The sequence below is a fragment of the Oncorhynchus gorbuscha genome, unplaced genomic scaffold, assembly GCF_021184085.1.
Source record: "Oncorhynchus gorbuscha isolate QuinsamMale2020 ecotype Even-year unplaced genomic scaffold, OgorEven_v1.0 Un_scaffold_689, whole genome shotgun sequence".
Lineage (NCBI taxonomy): Eukaryota > Metazoa > Chordata > Actinopteri > Salmoniformes > Salmonidae > Oncorhynchus > Oncorhynchus gorbuscha.
The window spans coordinates 287627-305222 of record NW_025745765.1 but is presented as its reverse complement, the minus strand read 5'-3'; the positions used below and the strand labels follow the sequence as shown (position 1 = coordinate 305222).

Here is a 17596-nt window from a genome sequence, read left to right as displayed (position 1 = left end):
TTCTAGTCTTGGTCTGTTGATCTACCATTCTAGTCTTGGTCTGAGTTGATCTACCATTCTAGTCTTGGTCTGAGTTGATCTACCATTCTAGTCTTGGTCTGTTGATCTACCATTCTAGTCTTGGTCTGAGTTGATCTACCATTCTAGTCTTGGTCTGAGTTGATCTACCATTCTAGTCTTGGTCTGAGTTGATCTACCATTCTAGTCTCAGTCCAAGACTCACTCTATCAGCCACGGTCTGTTGTTGATATCGGTCTCTCAGCCACTATATCTGTTGTTGATATCAGTCTATCTGCCACTATATCTGTTGTCTGATATGTCTATCTGCCACTATATCTGTTGTTGATATCAGTCTATCTGCCACTATATCTGTTGTTGATATCAGCCACTATATCTGTTGTTGATATCAGTCTATCAGCCACTATATCTGTTGTTGATATCAGCCACTATATCTGTTGTTGATATCAGCCACTATATCTGTTGTTGATATCAGCCACTATATCTGTTGTTGATATCAGTCTATCAGCCACTATATCTGTTGTTGATATCAGTCTATCAGCCACTATATCTGTTTTTGATATCAGCCACTATATCTGTTGTTGATATCAGCCACTATATCTGTTGTTGATATCAGTCTATCAGCCACTATATCTGTTTTTGATATCAGCCACTATATCTGTTGTTGATATCAGCCACTATATCTGTTGTTGATATCAGTCTATCAGCCACTATATCTGTTGTTGATATCAGCCACTATATCTGTTTTTGATATCAGTCTATCTGCCACTATATCTGTTGTTGATATCAGCCACTATATCTGTTGTTGATATCAGTCTATCAGCCACTATATATGTTGTTGATATCAGTCTATCAGACACTATATCTGTTGTTGATATCAGCCACTATATCTGTTGTTGATATCAGTCTATCAGCCACTATATCTGTTGTTGATATCAGTCTATCTGCCACTATATCTGTTGTTGATATCAGCCACTATATCTGTTGTTGATATCAGTCTATCAGCCACTATATCTGTTGTTGATATCAGACACTATATCTGTTGTTGATATCAGCCACTATATCTGTTGTTGATATCAGTCTATCAGCCACTATATCTGTTGTTGATATCAGTCTATCAGCCACTATATCTGTTGTTGATATCAGTCTATCTGCCACTATATCTGTTGTTGATATCAGTCTATCAGACACTATATCTGTTGTTGATATCAGTCTATCAGCCACTATATCTGTTGTTGATATCAGTCTATCTGCCACTATATCTGTTGTTGATTTACATTTACATTTAAGTCATTTAGCAGACGCTCTTATCCAGAGCGACTTACAAATTGGTGCATTCACCTTATGACATCCAGTGGAACAGTCACTTTACAATAGTGCATCTAAATCTTAAAGGGGGGGGGAATACTTATCCTATCCTAGGTATTCCTTAAAGAGGTGGGGTTTCAGGTGTCTCCGGAAGGTGATGATTGACTCCGCTGTCCTGGCGTCGTGAGGGAGTTTGTTCCACCATTGGGGGGCCAGAGCAGCGAACAGTTTTGACTGGGCTGAGCGGGAGCTGTACTTCCTCAGTGGTAGGGAGGCGAGCAGGCCAGAGGTGGATGAACGCAGTGCCCTTGTTTGGGTGTAGGGCCTGATCAGAGCCTGGAGGTACTGAGGTGCCGTTCCCCTCACAGCTCCGTAGGCAAGCACCATGGTCTTGTAGCGGATGCGAGCTTCAACTGGAAGCCAGTGGAGAGAACGGAGGAGCGGGGTGACGTGAGAGAACTTGGGAAGGTTGAACACCAGACGGGCTGCGGCGTTCTGGATGAGTTGAAGGGGTTTAATGGCACAGGCAGGGAGCCCAGCCAACAGCGAGTTGCAGTAATCCAGACGGGAGATGACAAGTGCCTGGATTAGGACCTGCGCCGCTTCCTGTGTGAGGCAGGGTCGTACTCTGCGGATGTTGTAGAGCATGAACCTACAGGAACGGGCCACCGCCTTGATGTTGGTTGAGAACGACAGGGTGTTGTCCAGGATCACACCAAGGTTCTTAGCGCTCTGGGAGGAGGACACAATGGAGTTGTCAACCGTGATGGCGAGATCATGGAACGGGCAGTCCTTCCCCGGGAGGAAGAGCAGCTCCGTCTTGCCGAGGTTCAGCTTGAGGTGGTGATCCGTCATCCACACTGATATGTCTGCCAGACATGCAGAGATGCGATTCGCCACCTGGTCATCAGAAGGGGGAAAGGAGAAGATTAGTTGTGTGTCGTCTGCATAGCAATGATAGGAGAGACCATGTGAGGTTATGACAGAGCCAAGTGACTTGGTGTATAGCGAGAATAGGAGAGGGCCTAGAACAGAGCCCTGGGGGACACCAGTGGTGAGAGCGCGTGGTGAGGAGACAGATTCTCGCCACGCCACCTGGTAGGAGCGACCTGTCAGGTAGGACGCAATCCAAGCGTGGGCCGCGCCGGAGATGCCCAACTCGGAGAGGGTGGAGAGGAGGATCTGATGGTTCACAGTATCGAAGGCAGCCGATAGATCTAGAAGGATGAGAGCAGAGGAGAGAGAGTTAGCTTTAGCAGTGCGGAGCGCCTCCGTGATACAGAGGAGAGCAGTCTCAGTTGAATGACTAGTCTTGAAACCTGACTGATTTGGATCAAGAAGGTCATTCAGAGAGAGATAGCGGGAGAGCTGGCCAAGGACGGCACGTTCAAGAGTTTTGGAGAGAAAAGAAAGAAGGGATACTGGTCTGTAATTGTTGACATCGGAGGGATCGAGTGTAGGTTTTTTCAGAAGGGGTGCAACTCTCGCTCTCTTGAAGACGGAAGGGACGGAGCCAGCGGTCAGTGATGAGTTGATGAGCGAGGTGAGGTAAGGGAGAAGGTCTCCGGAAATGGTCTGGAGAAGAGGGGAGGGGATAGGGTCAAGCGGGCAGGTTGTTGGGCGGCCGGCCGTCACAAGATGCGTGATTTCATCTGGAGAGAGAGGGGAGAAAGAGGTCAGAGCACAGGGTAGGGCAGTGTGAGCAGAACCAGCGGTGTCGTTTGACTTAGCAAACGAGGATCGGATGTCGTCGACCTTCTTTTCAAAATGGTTGACGAAGTCGTCTGCAGAGAGGGAGGGGGGGGGGATTCAGGAGGGAGGAGAAGGTGGCAAAGAGCTTCCTAGGGTTAGAGGCAGATGCTTGGAATTTAGCGTGGTAGAAAGTGGCTTTAGCAGCAGAGACAGAGGAGGAAAATGTAGAGAGGAGGGAGTGAAAGGATGCCAGGTCCGCAGGGAGGCGAGTTTTCCTCCATTTCCGCTCGGCTGCCCGGAGCCCTGTTCTGTGAGCTCGCAATGAGTCATCGAGCCACAGAGCGGGAGGGGAGGACCGAGCCGGCCTGGAGGATAGGGGACATAGAGAGTCAAAGGATGCAGAGAGGGAGGAGAGGAGGGTTGAGGAGGCAGAATCAGGAGATAGGTTGGAGAAGGTTTGAGCGGAGGGAAGAGATGATAGGATGGAAGAGGAGAGAGTAGCGGGGGAGAGAGAGCGAAGGTTGGGACGGCGCGATACCATCCGAGTAGGGGCAGTGTGGGAGGTGTTGGATGAGAGCGAGAGGGAAAAGGATACAAGGTAGTGGTCGGAGACTTGGAGGGGAGTTGCAATGAGGTTAGTGGAAGAACAGCATCTAGTAAAGATGAGGTCGAGCGTATTGCCTGCCTTGTGAGTAGGGGGGAAAGGTGAGAGGGTGAGGTCAAAAGAGGAGAGGAGTGGAAAGAAGGAGGCAGAGAGGAATGAGTCAAAGGTAGACGTGGGGAGGTTAAAGTCGCCCAGAACTGTGAGAGGTGAGCCGTCCTCAGGAAAGGAGCTTATCAAGGCATCAAGCTCATTGATGAACTCTCTGAGGGAACCTGGAGGGCGATAAATGATAAGGATGTTAAGCTTGAAAGGGCTGGTAACTGTGACAGCATGGAATTCAAAGGAGGCGATAGACAGATGGGTAAGGGGAGAAAGAGAGAATGACCACTTGGGAGAGATGTATCAGCCACTATAGCTGTTGTTGATATCAGTCTATCAGCCACTATGTCTGTTGTTGATATCAGTCTATCTGCCACTATATCTGTTGTTGATATCAGTCTATCTGCCACTATATCTGTTGTTGATATCAGTCTATCAGCCACTATATCTGTTGTTGATATCAGTCTATCAGCCACTATATCTGTTGTTGATATCAGTCTATCTGCCACTATATCTGTTGTTGATATCAGTCTATCAGCCACTATATCTGTTGTTGATATCAGTCTATCTGCCACTATATCTGTTGTTGATATCAGTCTATCTGCCACTATATCTGTTGTTGATATCAGTCTATCTGCCACTATATCTGTTGTTGATATCAGCCACTATATCTGTTGTTGATATCAGCCACTATATCTGTTGTTGATATCAGTCTATCAGCCACTATATCTGTTGTTGATATCAGTCTATCAGCCACTATATCTGTTGTTGATATCAGCCACTATATCTGTTGTTGATATCAGCCACTATATCTGTTGTTGATATCAGACTATCAGCCACTATATCTGTTGTTGATATCAGCCACTATATCTGTTGTTGATATCAGTCTATCAGCCACTATATCTGTTGTTGATATCAGTCTATCAGCCACTATATCTGTTGTTGATATCAGTCTATCAGCCACTATATCTGTTGTTGATATTATCAGCCACTATATCTGTTGTTGATATCAGTCTATCTGCCACTATATCTGTTGTTGATATCAGCCACTATATCTGTTGTTGATATCAGTCTATCTATATCTGTTGTTGATATGCCACTATATCTGTTGATTCATCAGCCACTATATCTGTTGTTGATATCAGTCTATCAGCCACTATATCTGTTGTTGATATCAGTCTATCAGCCACTATATCTGTTGTTGATATCAGCCACTATATCTGTTGTTGATATCAGTCTATCTGCCACTATATCTGTTGTTGATATCAGCCACTATATCTGTTGTTGATATCAGTCTATCAGCCACTATATCTGTTGATGATATCAGTCTATCTGCCACTATATCTGTTGTTGATATCAGTCTATCAGCCACTATATCTGTTGTTGATATCAGTTTATCTGCCACTATATCTGTTGTTGATATCAGCCACTATATCTGTTGTTGATATCAGTCTATCAGCCACTATATCTGTTGTTGATATCAGTCTATCAGCCACTATATCTGTTGTTGATATCAGTCTATCAGCCACTATATCTGTTGTTGATATCAGTCTATCTGCCACTATATCTGTTGTTGATATCAGTCTATCTGCCACTATATCTGTTGTTGATATCAGTCTATCAGCCACTATATCTGTTGTTGATATCAGCCACTATATCTGTTGTTGATATCAGTCTATCTGCCACTATATCTGTTGTTGATATCAGTCTATCTGCCACTATATCTGTTGTTGATATCAGTCCATCAGCCACTATATCTGTTGTTGATATCAGCCACTATATATGTTGTTGATATCAGTCCATCAGCCACTATATCTGTTGTTGATATCAGTATATCTGCCACTATATATGTTGTTGATATCAGTCCATCAGCCACTATATCTGTTGTTGATATCAGTCTATCAGCCACTATATCTGTTGTTGATATCAGTCTATCAGCCACTATATCTGTTGTTGATATCAGTCTATCAGCCACTATATCTGTTGTTGATATCAGTCTATCAGCCACTATATCTGTTGTTGATATCAGCCACTATATCTGTTGTTGATATCAGTCTATCAGCCACTATATCTGTTGATGATATCAGTTGATATCAGCCACTATATCTGTTGTTGATATCAGTCTATCAGCTGTTGTTGATATCAGTCTATCAGCCACTATATCTGTTGTTGATATCAGTTTATCTGCCACTATATCTGTTGTTGATATCAGCCACTATATCTGTTGTTGATATCAGTGTTGTCTATATCAGCCACTATATCTGTTGTTGATATCAGTCTATCAGCCACTATATCTGTTGTTGATATCAGTCTATCTGCCACTATATCTGTTGTTGATATCAGTCTATCTGCCACTATATCTGTTGTTGATATCAGTCTATCTGCCACTATATCTGTTGTTGATATCAGCCACTATATCTGTTGTTGATATCAGACTATCAGCCACTATATCTGTTGTTGATATCAGTCTATCTGCCACTATATCTGTTGTTGATATCAGTCTATCTGCCACTATATATGTTGTTGATATCAGTCCATCAGCCACTATATCTGTTGTTGATATCAGCCACTATATATGTTGTTGATATCAGTCCATCAGCCACTATATCTGTTGTTGATATCAGCCACTATATCTGTTGTTGATATCTGCCACTATATCTGTTGTTGATATCAGTCCATCAGCCACTATATCTGTTGTTGATATCAGCCACTATATCTGTTGTTGATATCAGTCTATCAGCCATCAGCCACAGGTATCTGTTGTTGATATCATATATGTTGTTGATATCTGCCACTATATCTGTTGTTGATATCTGCCACTATATCTGTTGTTGATATCAGTCCATCAGCCACTATATCTGTTGTTGATATCAGCCACTATGTCTGTTGTTTTATCAGTCAGCCACTATGGAATGTAACATCCCCTCCTGTTTGTCTCTCGTCTGCTCTCTCCAGGTTTACGACTTGAGCAAGAAGCCCGATGACGGCATGAACGCCATCAGGTCAGTTACAACAGTCCCATTAGTGGTTAGGGTCAGGACCCTGAGTGTTACCAACAGTCCCATTAGTGGTTAGGGTCAGGACCCTGAGTGTTACAACAGTCCCATTAGTGGTTAGGGTCAGGACCCTGAGTGTTACAACAGTCCCATTAGTGGTTAGGGTCAGTGTTACAACAGTCCCATTAGTGGTTAGGGTGTTACCAACAGTCCTGTTAGTGGTTAGGGTCAGGACCCTGAGTGTTACCAACAGTCCTGTTAGTGGTTAGGGTCAGGTCTGAGTGTTACCAACAGTCCTGTTAGTGGTTAGGGGTTACCAACAACTGAGTGTTACCAACAGTCCCATTAGTGGTTAGGGTCAGGACCCTGAGTGTTACCAACAGTCCCATTATTAGTGGTTAGGGTCAGGACCCTGAGTGTTACCAACAGTCCCATTAGTGGTTAGGGTCAGGACCCTGAGTGTTACCAACAGTCCCATTAGTGGTTAGGGTCTGAGTGTTACCAACAGTCCCATTAGTGGTTAGGGAGTGTTACCAACAGTCCCATTAGTGGTTAGGGTCTGAACCCTGAGTGTTACCAACAGTCCCATTAGTGGTTAGGGTCAGGACCCTGAGTGTTACCAACAGTCCCATTAGTGGTTAGGGTCAGGACCCTGAGTGTTACCAACAGTCCCATTAGTGGTTAGGGTCAGGAACCCTGAGTGTTACCAACAGTCCCATTAGTGGTTAGGGTCAGGACCCTGAGTGTTACCAACAGTCCCTGAGTGTTACAACAGTCCCATTAGTGGTTAGTGTTACCAACAGTTAGTGGTCAGGGACCCTGAGTGTTACCAACAGTCCCATTAGTGGTTAGGGTCAGGACCCTGAGTGTTACCAACAGTCCCATTAGTGGTTAGGGTCAGGACCCTGAGTGTTACCAACAGTCCCATTAGTGGTTAGGGTCAGGACCCTGAGTGTTACCAACAGTCCCATTAGTGGTTAGGGTCAGGACCCTGAGTGTTACCAACAGTCCCATTAGTGGTTAGGGTCAGGACCCTGAGTGTTACCAACAGTCCCATTAGTGGTTAGGGTCAGGACCCTGAGTGTTACCAACAGTCCCATTAGTGGTTAGGGTCAGGACCCTGAGTGTTACAACAGTCCCATTAGTGGTTAGGGTCAGGACCCTGAGTGTTACCAACAGTCCCATTAGTGGTTAGGGTCAGGACCCTGAGTGTTACCAACAGTCCCATTAGTGGTTAGGGTCAGGACCCTGAGTGTTACCAACAGTCTTGTTAGTGGTTAGGGTCAGGACCCTGAGTGTTACCAACAGTCCCATTAGTGGTTAGGGTCAGGACCCTGAGTGTTACCAACAGTCCCATTAGTGGTTAGGGTCAGGACCCTGAGTGTTACCAACAGTCCTGTTAGTGGTTAGGGTCAGGACCCTGAGTGTTACCAACAGTCCCATTAGTGGTTAGGGTCAGGACCCTGAGTGTTACCAACAGTCATTAGTGTTAGTGGTTAGTGGTTAGGGTCAGGACCCTGAGTGTTACCAACAGTCCCGTTAGTGGTTAGGGTCAGGACCCTGAGTGTTACCAACAGTCCCATTAGTGGTTAGGGTCAGGACCCTGAGTGTTACCAACAGTCTTGTTATGTTCTGGGTTCTGAACTGATCAATGAGTTATCCATCTAAAGTGTTCCTGACCTGTTGTTTTGCTCTTTCATACTGTAGATTTGTGAATGGTTTGGGCAGTCCGTTGAATGTCACGTTGGGAGTCGGTGACATCGCTCCTCTGTCTGTCTCCAACTACAGTCTGGTTCCACAGGGAAAGTGAGTAGCTTTTTGCTTCATATCAACACACATTTATACCGTATGGGGGGACGGACGAGGAGAGAGATCTGATTGGCTGTTGTGTGTCTCAGGGCGGAGTTTACCATCATGAACAGAGGTGGTGCATCGTGTCTGTACTCTAAAGAGCTGGGCTTTGGCAGCGCCTTCACCCTCGTCATACCATCCACATTCAACATCGGAACCCTGATGTAAGTCCTCTGTCCTATAACCCCTGATACCCAACCCTCAACCAAACTAGCAATGTGTTGTGTCTGATTGTGTTGTGAAGGCCCATGTTGGGCTGTTTACCAGGGTCTTACTGCATGTTTTTCTGTTTGCTGTGTCTGATTGTGTTGTGAAGGCCCATGTTGGGCTGTTTGCTGTGTCTGATTGTGTTGTGAAGGCCCATGTTGGGCTGTTTGCTGTGTCTGATTGTGTTGTGAAGGCCCATGTTGGGCTGTTTGCTGTGTCTGATTGTGTTGTGAAGGCCCATGTTGGGCTGTTTGCTGTGTCTGATTGTGTTGTGAAGGCCCATGTTGGGCTGTTTGCTGTGTCTGATTGTGTTGTGAAGGCCCATGTTTTGGGCTGTTTGCTGTGTCTGATTGTGTTGTGAAGGCCCATGTTGGGCTGTTTGCTGTGTCTGATTGTGTTGTGAAGGCCCATGTTGGGCTGTTTGCTGTGTCTGATTGTGTTGTGAAGGCCCATGTTGGGCTGTTTGCTGTGTCTGATTGTGTTGTGAAGGCCCATGTTTTTCTGTTTGCTGTGTCTGATTGTGTTGTGAAGGCCCATGTTGGGCTGTTTGCTGTGTCTGATTGTGTTGTGAAGGCCCATGTTGGGCTGTTTGCTGTGTCTGATTGTGTCTGTGAAGGCCCATGTTGGGCTGTTTGCTGTGTCTGATTGTGTTGTGAAGGCCCATGTTGGGCTGTTTGCTGTGTCTGATTGTGTTGTGAAGGCCCATGTTGGGCTGTTTGCTGTGTCTGATTGTGTTGTGAAGGCCCATGTTGGGCTGTTTGCTGTGTCTGATTGTGTTGTGAAGGCCCATGTTGGGCTGTTTGCTGTGTCTGATTGTGTTGTGAAGGCCCATGTTGGGCTGTTTGCTGTGTCTGATTGTGTTGTGAAGGCCCATGTTGGGCTGTTTGCTGTGTCTGATTGTGTTGTGAAGGCCCATGTTTTTCTGTTTGCTGTGTCTGATTGTGTTGTGAAGGCCCATGTTGGGCTGTTTGCTGTGTCTGATTGTGTTGTGAAGGTCCATGTTGGGCTGTTTGCTGTGTCTGATTGTGTTGTGAAGGCCCATGTTGGGCTGTTTGCTGTGTCTGATTGTGTTGTGAAGGCCCATGTTGGGCTGTTTGCTGTGTCTGATTGTGTTGTGAAGGCCCATGTTGGGCTGTTTGCTGTGTCTGATTGTGTTGTGAAGGCCCATGTTGGGCTGTTTGCTGTGTCTGATTGTGTTGTGAAGGCCCATGTTGGGCTGTTTGCTGTGTCTGATTGTGTTGTGAAGGCCCATGTTGGGCTGTTTGCTGTGTCTGATTGTGTTGTGAAGGCCCATGTTGGGCTGTTTGCTGTGTCTGATTGTGTTGTGAAGGCCCATGTTGGGCTGTTTGCCAGGGTCTTAAAACATATTTTTCTGTTTATTATTTTTGTAGTAATAGTGTTTCATGTGTTGATTACTGTGTCCAGTGTTGGCAGGCCATCCAGGTGGTAGAAGACATCAAGCCCAACACCATCCACATGGGCTGGCAAATCCCTCAGTACTTCCTCATGACAGCAGGAGAGGTGGTGTTCTCTGTGACTGGCCTGGAGTTCTCCTACTCGCAGGTAGGGGGCGCCACTGTCCTCTCTCACCCGTCACACCAGCCTTGGTCTCTAGTGGCTCTGTTTTTCTGTCATCCAAACACAACTCAACTCAGACCTGTTACTTTGTCAATTAACTTTCAATTCTCATCTCAACCCAAAACCTAATGCACACCTCTTCTTGCTCTGCAGGCGCCTAGCAACATGAAGTCGGTGCTGCAGGCTGGTTGGCTGTTCACCGTCGCCGTGGGAAACATCATAGTGCTGATTGTTGCCGAGGCAGCACAGCTCCCAGATCAGGTTACTACAGATCTTTTAACATCTAGAACCCTATAAAACCCTCTAAACAATACTGACCACTGTACTGAGGTCAGATAGGGCCTAAGTTCATTGATATCTAAACCTTGTTGTCTGTGTGTTCCTGGGGCAGATTGTGATATTAACCCCTGTGTGTTCCAGGGGCAGAGTCTGATATTAACCCCTGTGTGTTCCAGGGGCAGAGTAGTGATATTAACCCCTGTGTGTTCCAGGGGGCAGATGTGATGTTTAACCCCTGTGTGTTCCAGGGGCTGATAGTGATATTAACCCCTGTGTGTTCCAGGGGGCAGAGTGTTGATATTAACCCCTGTTGTGTTTCCTGGGGCAGAGTAGTGATATTAACCCCTGTGTGTTCCAGGGGGCAGATAGTGATATTAAGGTTCCCCCTGTGTGTTCCAGGGGCAGAGTAGTGATATTAACCCCTGTGTGTTCCAGGGGTAGAGTAGTGTTTAACCCCTGTGTGTTCCTGGGGCAGAGTGTTGGCATTAACCCCTGTGTGTTCCAGGGGCAGAGTAGTGATATTAACCCCTGTGTGTTCCAGGGGCAGAGTAGTGATATTAACCCCTGTACTTCCTCATGACAGGGGGAGAGTAGTGATATTAACCCCTGTGTTCCAGGGGTGTTCTCCTGTGTGTTCCAGGGGCAGAGTAGTGATATTAACCCCTGTGTGTTCCAGGGGCTTGAGTAGTGATATTGGCCCTGTGTGTTCCAAACAGAAGTGAATTAACCCCTGTGTGTTCCAGGGGCAGAGTAGTGATATTAACCCCTGTGTGTTCCAGGGGCAGAGTAGTGATATTAACCCCTGTGTGTTCCAGGGGGCAGAAAGTGATATTAACCCCTGTGTGTTCCAGGGGGCAGAGTAGTGATATTAACCCCTGTGTGTTCCAGGCTGGGTTCCCCTGTGTGTTCCAGGGGAAACATGATATTAACCCCTGATTGTTCCAGGGGCAGACAGATATTAACCCCAGTGTGTTCCAGGGGCAGAGTTTTAATATCTAAACCCTGTGTGTTCCAGGGGCAGAGTAGTGATATTAACCCCTGTGTGTTCCAGGGGCAGAGTTCATTGATATCTAAACCTTGTTGTCTGTGTGTTCCAGGGGCAGAGTAGTGATATTAACCCCTGTGTGTTCCAGGGGCAGAGTAGTGATATTAACCCCTGTGTGTTCCAGGGGCAGAGTAGTGATATTAACCCTGTGTGTTCCAGGGGCAGAGTAGTGATATTAACCCCTGTGTGTTCCAGGGGCAGAGTAGTGATATTAACCCCTGTGTGTTCCAGGGGGCAGAGTAGTGATATTAACCCCTGTGTGTTCCAGGGGGCAGAGTAGTGATATTAACCCCTGTGTGTTCCAGGGGCAGAGTAGTGATATTAACCCCTGTGTGTTCCAGGGGCAGAGTAGTGATATTAACCCCTGTGTGTTCCAGGGGCAGAGTAGTTGATATTAACCCCTGTGTGTTCCAGGGGGGCAGAGTAGTGATATTAACCCCTGTGTGTTCCAGGGGGCAGAGTAGTGATATTAACCCCTGTGTGTTCCAGGGGGCAGAGTAGTGATATTAACCCCTGTGTGTTCCAGGGGGTAGAGTAGTGATATTAACCCCTGTGTGTCTGTGTGTTCCAGGGGGCAGAGTAGTGATATTAACCCCTGTGTGTTCCAGGGGGCAGAGTAGTGATATTAACCCCTGTGTGTTCCAGGGGGCAGAGTAGTGATATTAACCCCTGTGTGTTCCAGGGGCAGAGTAGTGATATTAACCCCTTGTGTTCCAGGGGCCCCTGTGTGTTCCAGGGGGCAGAGTAGTGATATTAACCCCTGTGTGTTCCAGGGGGCAGAGTAGTGATATTAACCCCTGTGTGTTCCAGGGGGCAGAGTAGTGATATTAACCCCTGTGTGTTCCAGGGGGCAGAGTAGTGATATTAACCCCTGTGTGTTCCAGGGGGCAGAGTAGTGATATTAACCCCTGTGTGTTCCAGGGGGCAGAGTAGTGATATTAACCCCTGTGTGTTCCAGGGGCAGAGTAGTGATATTAACCCCTGTGTGTTCCAGGGGCAGAGTAGTGATATTAACCCCTGTGTGTTCCAGGGGCAGAGTAGTGATATTAACCCCTGTGTGTTCCAGGGGCAGAGTAGTGATATTAACCCCTGTGTGTTCCAGGGGCAGAGTAGTGATATTAACCCCCTGTGTGTTCCAGGGGGCAGAGTAGTGATATTAACCCCTGTGTGTCTGTGTGTTCCAGGGGCAGAGTAGTGATATTAACCCCTGTGTGTTCCAGGGGGCAGAGTAGTGATATTAACCCCTGTGTGTCTGTGTGTTCCAGGGGGCAGAGTAGTGATATTAACCCCTGTGTGTCTGTGTGTTCCAGGGGGCAGAGTAGTGATATTAACCCCTGTGTGTTCCAGGGGGCAGAGTAGTGATATTAACCCCTGTGTGTTCCAGGGGGCAGAGTAGTGATATTAACCCCTGTGTGTTCCAGGGGGCAGAGTAGTGATATTAACCCCTGTGTGTTCCAGGGGCAGAGTAGTGATATTAACCCCTGTGTGTTCCAGGGGCAGAGTAGTGATATATTAACCCCTGTGTGTTCCAGGGGGCAGAGTAGATATTAACCCCTGTGTGTTGATATTAACCCCTGTGTGTTCCAGGGGTAGAGTAGTGATATTAACCCCTGTGTGTTCCAGGGGGCAGAGTAGTGATATTAACCCCTGTGTGTTCCAGGGGGCAGAGTAGTGATATTAACCCCTGTGTGTCTGTGTGTTCCAGGGGGCAGAGTAGTGATATTAACCCCTGTGTGTTCCAGGGGGCAGAGTAGTGATATTAACCCCTGTGTGTTCCAGGGGCAGAGTAGTGATATTAACCCCTGTGTGTTCCAGGGGGCAGAGTAGTGATATTAACCCCTGTGTGTTCCAGGGGCAGAGTAGTGATATTAACCCCTGTGTGTTCCAGGGGCAGAGTAGTGATATTAACCCCTGTGTGTTCCAGGGGGCAGAGTAGTGATATTAACCCCTGTGTGTTCCAGGGGGCAGAGTAGTGATATTAACCCCTGTGTGTTCCAGGGGGTAGAGTAGTGATATTAACCCCTGTGTGTTCCAGGGGGCAGAGTAGTGATATTAACCCCTGTGTGTTCCAGGGGTAGAGTAGATATTAACCCCTGTGGATATTAACCCCTGTGTGTTCCAGGGGGCAGAGTAGTGATATTAACCCCTGTGTGTTCCAGGGGGTAGAGTAGTGATATTAACCCCTGTGTGTTCCAGGGGCAGAGTAGTGATATTAACCCCTGTGTGTTCCAGGGGCAGAGTAGTGATATTAACCCCTGTGTGTTCCAGGGGGCAGAGTAGTGATATTAACCCCTGTGTGTTCCAGGGGCAGAGAGTAGTGATATTAACCCCTGTGTGTTCCAGGGGGCAGAGTAGTGATATTAACCCCTGTGTGTTCCAGGGGGCAGAGTAGTGATATTAACCCCTGTGTGTCTGTGTGTTCCAGGGGGTAGAGTAGTGATATTAACCCCTGTGTGTTCCAGGGGGCAGAGTAGTGATATTAACCCCTGTGTGTTCCAGGGGGCAGAGTAGTGATATTAACCCCTGTGTGTTCCAGGGGGCAGAGTAGTGATATTAACCCCTGTGTGTTCCAGGGGCAGAGTAGTGATATTAACCCCTGTGTGTTCCAGGGGGGTAGAGTAGTGATATTAACCCCTGTGTGTTCCAGGGGCAGAGTAGTGATATTAACCCCTGTGTGTTCCAGGGGGCAGAGTAGTGATATTAACCCCTGTGTGTTCCAGGGGGCAGAGTAGTGATATTAATTCCTGTGTGTTCCAGGGGGCAGAGTAGTGATATTAACCCCTGTGTGTTCCAGGGGGCAGAGTAGTGATATTAACCCCTGTGTGTTCCAGGGGGCAGAGTAGTGATATTAACCCCTGTGTGTTCCAGGGGGCAGAGTAGTGATATTAACCCCTGTGTGTTCCAGGGGGCAGAGTAGTGATATTAACCCCTGTGTGTCTGTGTGTTCCAGTGGGCAGAATACATCCTGTTTGCCTCTCTCCTTGTGGTGGTGTGTATTGTGTTCGCCGTCATGTCCTACTTCTACACCTACACTGACCCAGCGGAGATCGAGGCCCAGTTCCGCCAGCCGGAACACGAGCCGGAGAAGAAGAGAGATCGGGTTGAGATGGAGAGAAAGGACTCAGACTGCAGCAAGAGCAGCAAGGGTTCTGACAAGAAGAGGGATTCTGTTGTTGAGCAGCATAACCAAGACGTCAAACAGAGCAAGATGTAAAACTCCCCATTCACACTACCTCCTCCTCCTGAACCAATCAGAACAGGTCTCAGAGAGAGAACCATTGGAACTTAATCTTATGAACATTAATCCTAACAGCTTTATGGGTAAATTTAGACTTTGATATATTGTAAATAATTTTTTTACAACGATTTATTTTGCACCATGTAGCAAAAGCAACATTATGAATGTATTTTTGCTCATCATAATTTATTTGAAAGAGGACATACTGTACGAATGACCATTCCTATTCATTTCCCAGTACAGTGTTTTGTGTACTGGATATGTAGTTGTTTTGGGTTTGATGTTGCCAGGGACTCTTGGTATTAATTCCACACCAAGTGAGTCCCTGGCAGTCAAGTGCTTCAATAAAGAGGATGAGTCTAACTTTGTGTCGTGATATTGTTAGCCAGGTGTAAGGTAATCATTTGTCCATGTAATCATTAGTCCATGTAATCATTAGTCCAGGTAATCATTAGTCCAGGTAATCATTAGTCCAAACCGTAGCAAACCGCTTTGTTTTGCAACGAAAATGAGAGTTTCGTTTGGACAAAATCAGACCGCTCCATCCCAGTTTAGTTTGGTTCCTAGGGCGGAATTCCAACCCGAGGTAAGTTTTCTCTCTACGTGTTTTCTGACCTTGAACTTTAGCACGATAACAGCTTTCTTAGCTATTGATAAGAGCTCGGTAAATGAGTAAGCCATTTGTATAAGAGGATTGTAAATTATATATACACACAACATGCAACAATTTCAAAGACTTTACTGAGATACAGTTCACATAAGGAAATCAATCAGTCAATTGAAATACATTCATTAGGCCCTAATACTATGGGTTTCACGTGCCTGAGAATGCAGATAGCTTGAAAAAGGTAGGGGCATGGATCAGAAAACCAGTCAGGTTCTGGTGTGACCACCATTTACCTTGTGCAGCGTGATGCATAGAGCTGATCAGGCTGGTGATTGTGAATGTCCCATTCCTCTTCAATGGCTGTGTGGAGTTTGATATTGGCAGGAACTAGAGCACAAACGGCTGTGCATCTACTAGGGCCAAGATGTCCAGGCGTACCACAGGGTTGGATAATTAGACCTTGTTATTCCTCATCTATATCAATAACCTGACTGCTGGGTCTAGTACCATACTAATCTATATCAATAACCTTACTGCTGGGTCTTCTACCGTACCATACTAATCTATATCAATAACTTGCTGGGTCTTCTACCATACTAATCAATATCAATAACCTTACTGCTGGGTCGTCTACCATACTAATCTATATCAATAACCTTACTGCTGGGTCTTCTACCATACTAAACTATATCAATAACCTGACTGCTGGGTCTACTACCATACTAATCTATATCAATAACCTCACTGTTGGGTCTACTACCATACGAATCTATATCAATAACCTTACTGCTGGGTCTTCTACCATACTAAACTATATCAATAACCTGACTGCTCGTTCCTCTACCATACTAATCTATATCAATAACCTACTGGGTCTTCTACCATACTAATCTATATCAATAACCTTACTGCTGGGTCTTCTACCATACTTATCTATATCAATAACATGCTGGGTCTTCTACCATACTAATCTATATCAATAACCTGCTAGGTCTTCTACCATACCATACTAATCTATGTCAATAACCTTACTGCTGGGTCTTCTACCATACTAATCTATATCAATTACCTGCTGGGTCTTCTACCATACTAATCTATAGGGGTGACAAGGTAGCCTAGTGGTTGGACTAGTAACCGGAAGGTTGCAAGTTCAAACCCCGAGCTGACATGGTACAAATCTGTCGTTCTGCCCCTGAACTATATCAATAACCTGACTGCTGGGTATTCTACTGTACTTCCCCTTCTCTTTGCTGATGACACCAATTTGATTTTATTACACAATCATTTTCATTCACTAATTAATGAAACCAACTCAGTCATGGACATTTTCTGATACGTTTCAGATAATTAGTTTCTTTAAATGTTAGAAAAATCTACATTTTATTGTGTTCACTAGTAAGAATGAGAAATGATGTGTTACATAATTAAACCATAATAATAAAAGAGTGAATCTGAATGGGAATGAAATGGAACATCCCCTGGAATCCTCTGAGTTGTAACAGTTATCCTGGAACCATCACATTCAATATGTCTGCAGCAAGGTGACGAAATGTGTATCAGGGGGTTCATCAGGCTTCTTAACTCTATATTAGAGCTTCATTTACCCAGATCTCAGTTACTGGAATATTGTCTGTGCATATGCCTCCTACCTACCTACACCCTCATTATACAAGATACATTTACAAGACAACCCACCTCCTCTCTAATTACCTGGCTCCATCTGCACCTTTGTTCAAGAAACTCAATATTCTGTCTACTTAGGACATTAATGTACACAAATTCGTACAAATACTCATACCTCCAAGACAGTTCACCTAAACCCTTCAATGGATTCTACCAGGTCCCAGACAGTTTACCTAAACCCTTCAATGGATTCTACCAGGTCCCAGTTTACCTAAACCCTTCAATGGATTCTACCAGGTCCCAGTTTACCTAAACCCTTCAAAGGATTCTACCAGGTCCCAGACAGTTTACCTAAACCCTTCAATGGATTCTACCAGGTCCCAGTTTACCTAAACCCTTCAATGGATTCTACCAGGTCCCAGTTTACCTAAACCCTTCAATGGATTCTACC

The 17596-nt window shown here is 45.8% G+C and overlaps 1 protein-coding gene across 1 annotated transcript in view; it reads left to right on the top strand.

The window, feature by feature from the left end:
• The window catches only part of LOC124019817 (solute carrier family 15 member 1-like), a 75668-nt gene extending 60390 nt beyond the window's left edge, over positions 1-15278 (top strand). The window contains 6 exon segments of the mRNA XM_046335250.1: positions 6677-6723; positions 8425-8523; positions 8616-8736; positions 10201-10338; positions 10507-10614; positions 14628-15278. Of these exon segments, the coding sequence (XP_046191206.1) occupies positions 6677-6723; positions 8425-8523; positions 8616-8736; positions 10201-10338; positions 10507-10614; positions 14628-14891 (777 nt within the window). The 3' untranslated portion in view covers positions 14892-15278.
• The last annotated feature ends 2318 nt before the right edge of the window (positions 15279-17596 follow it).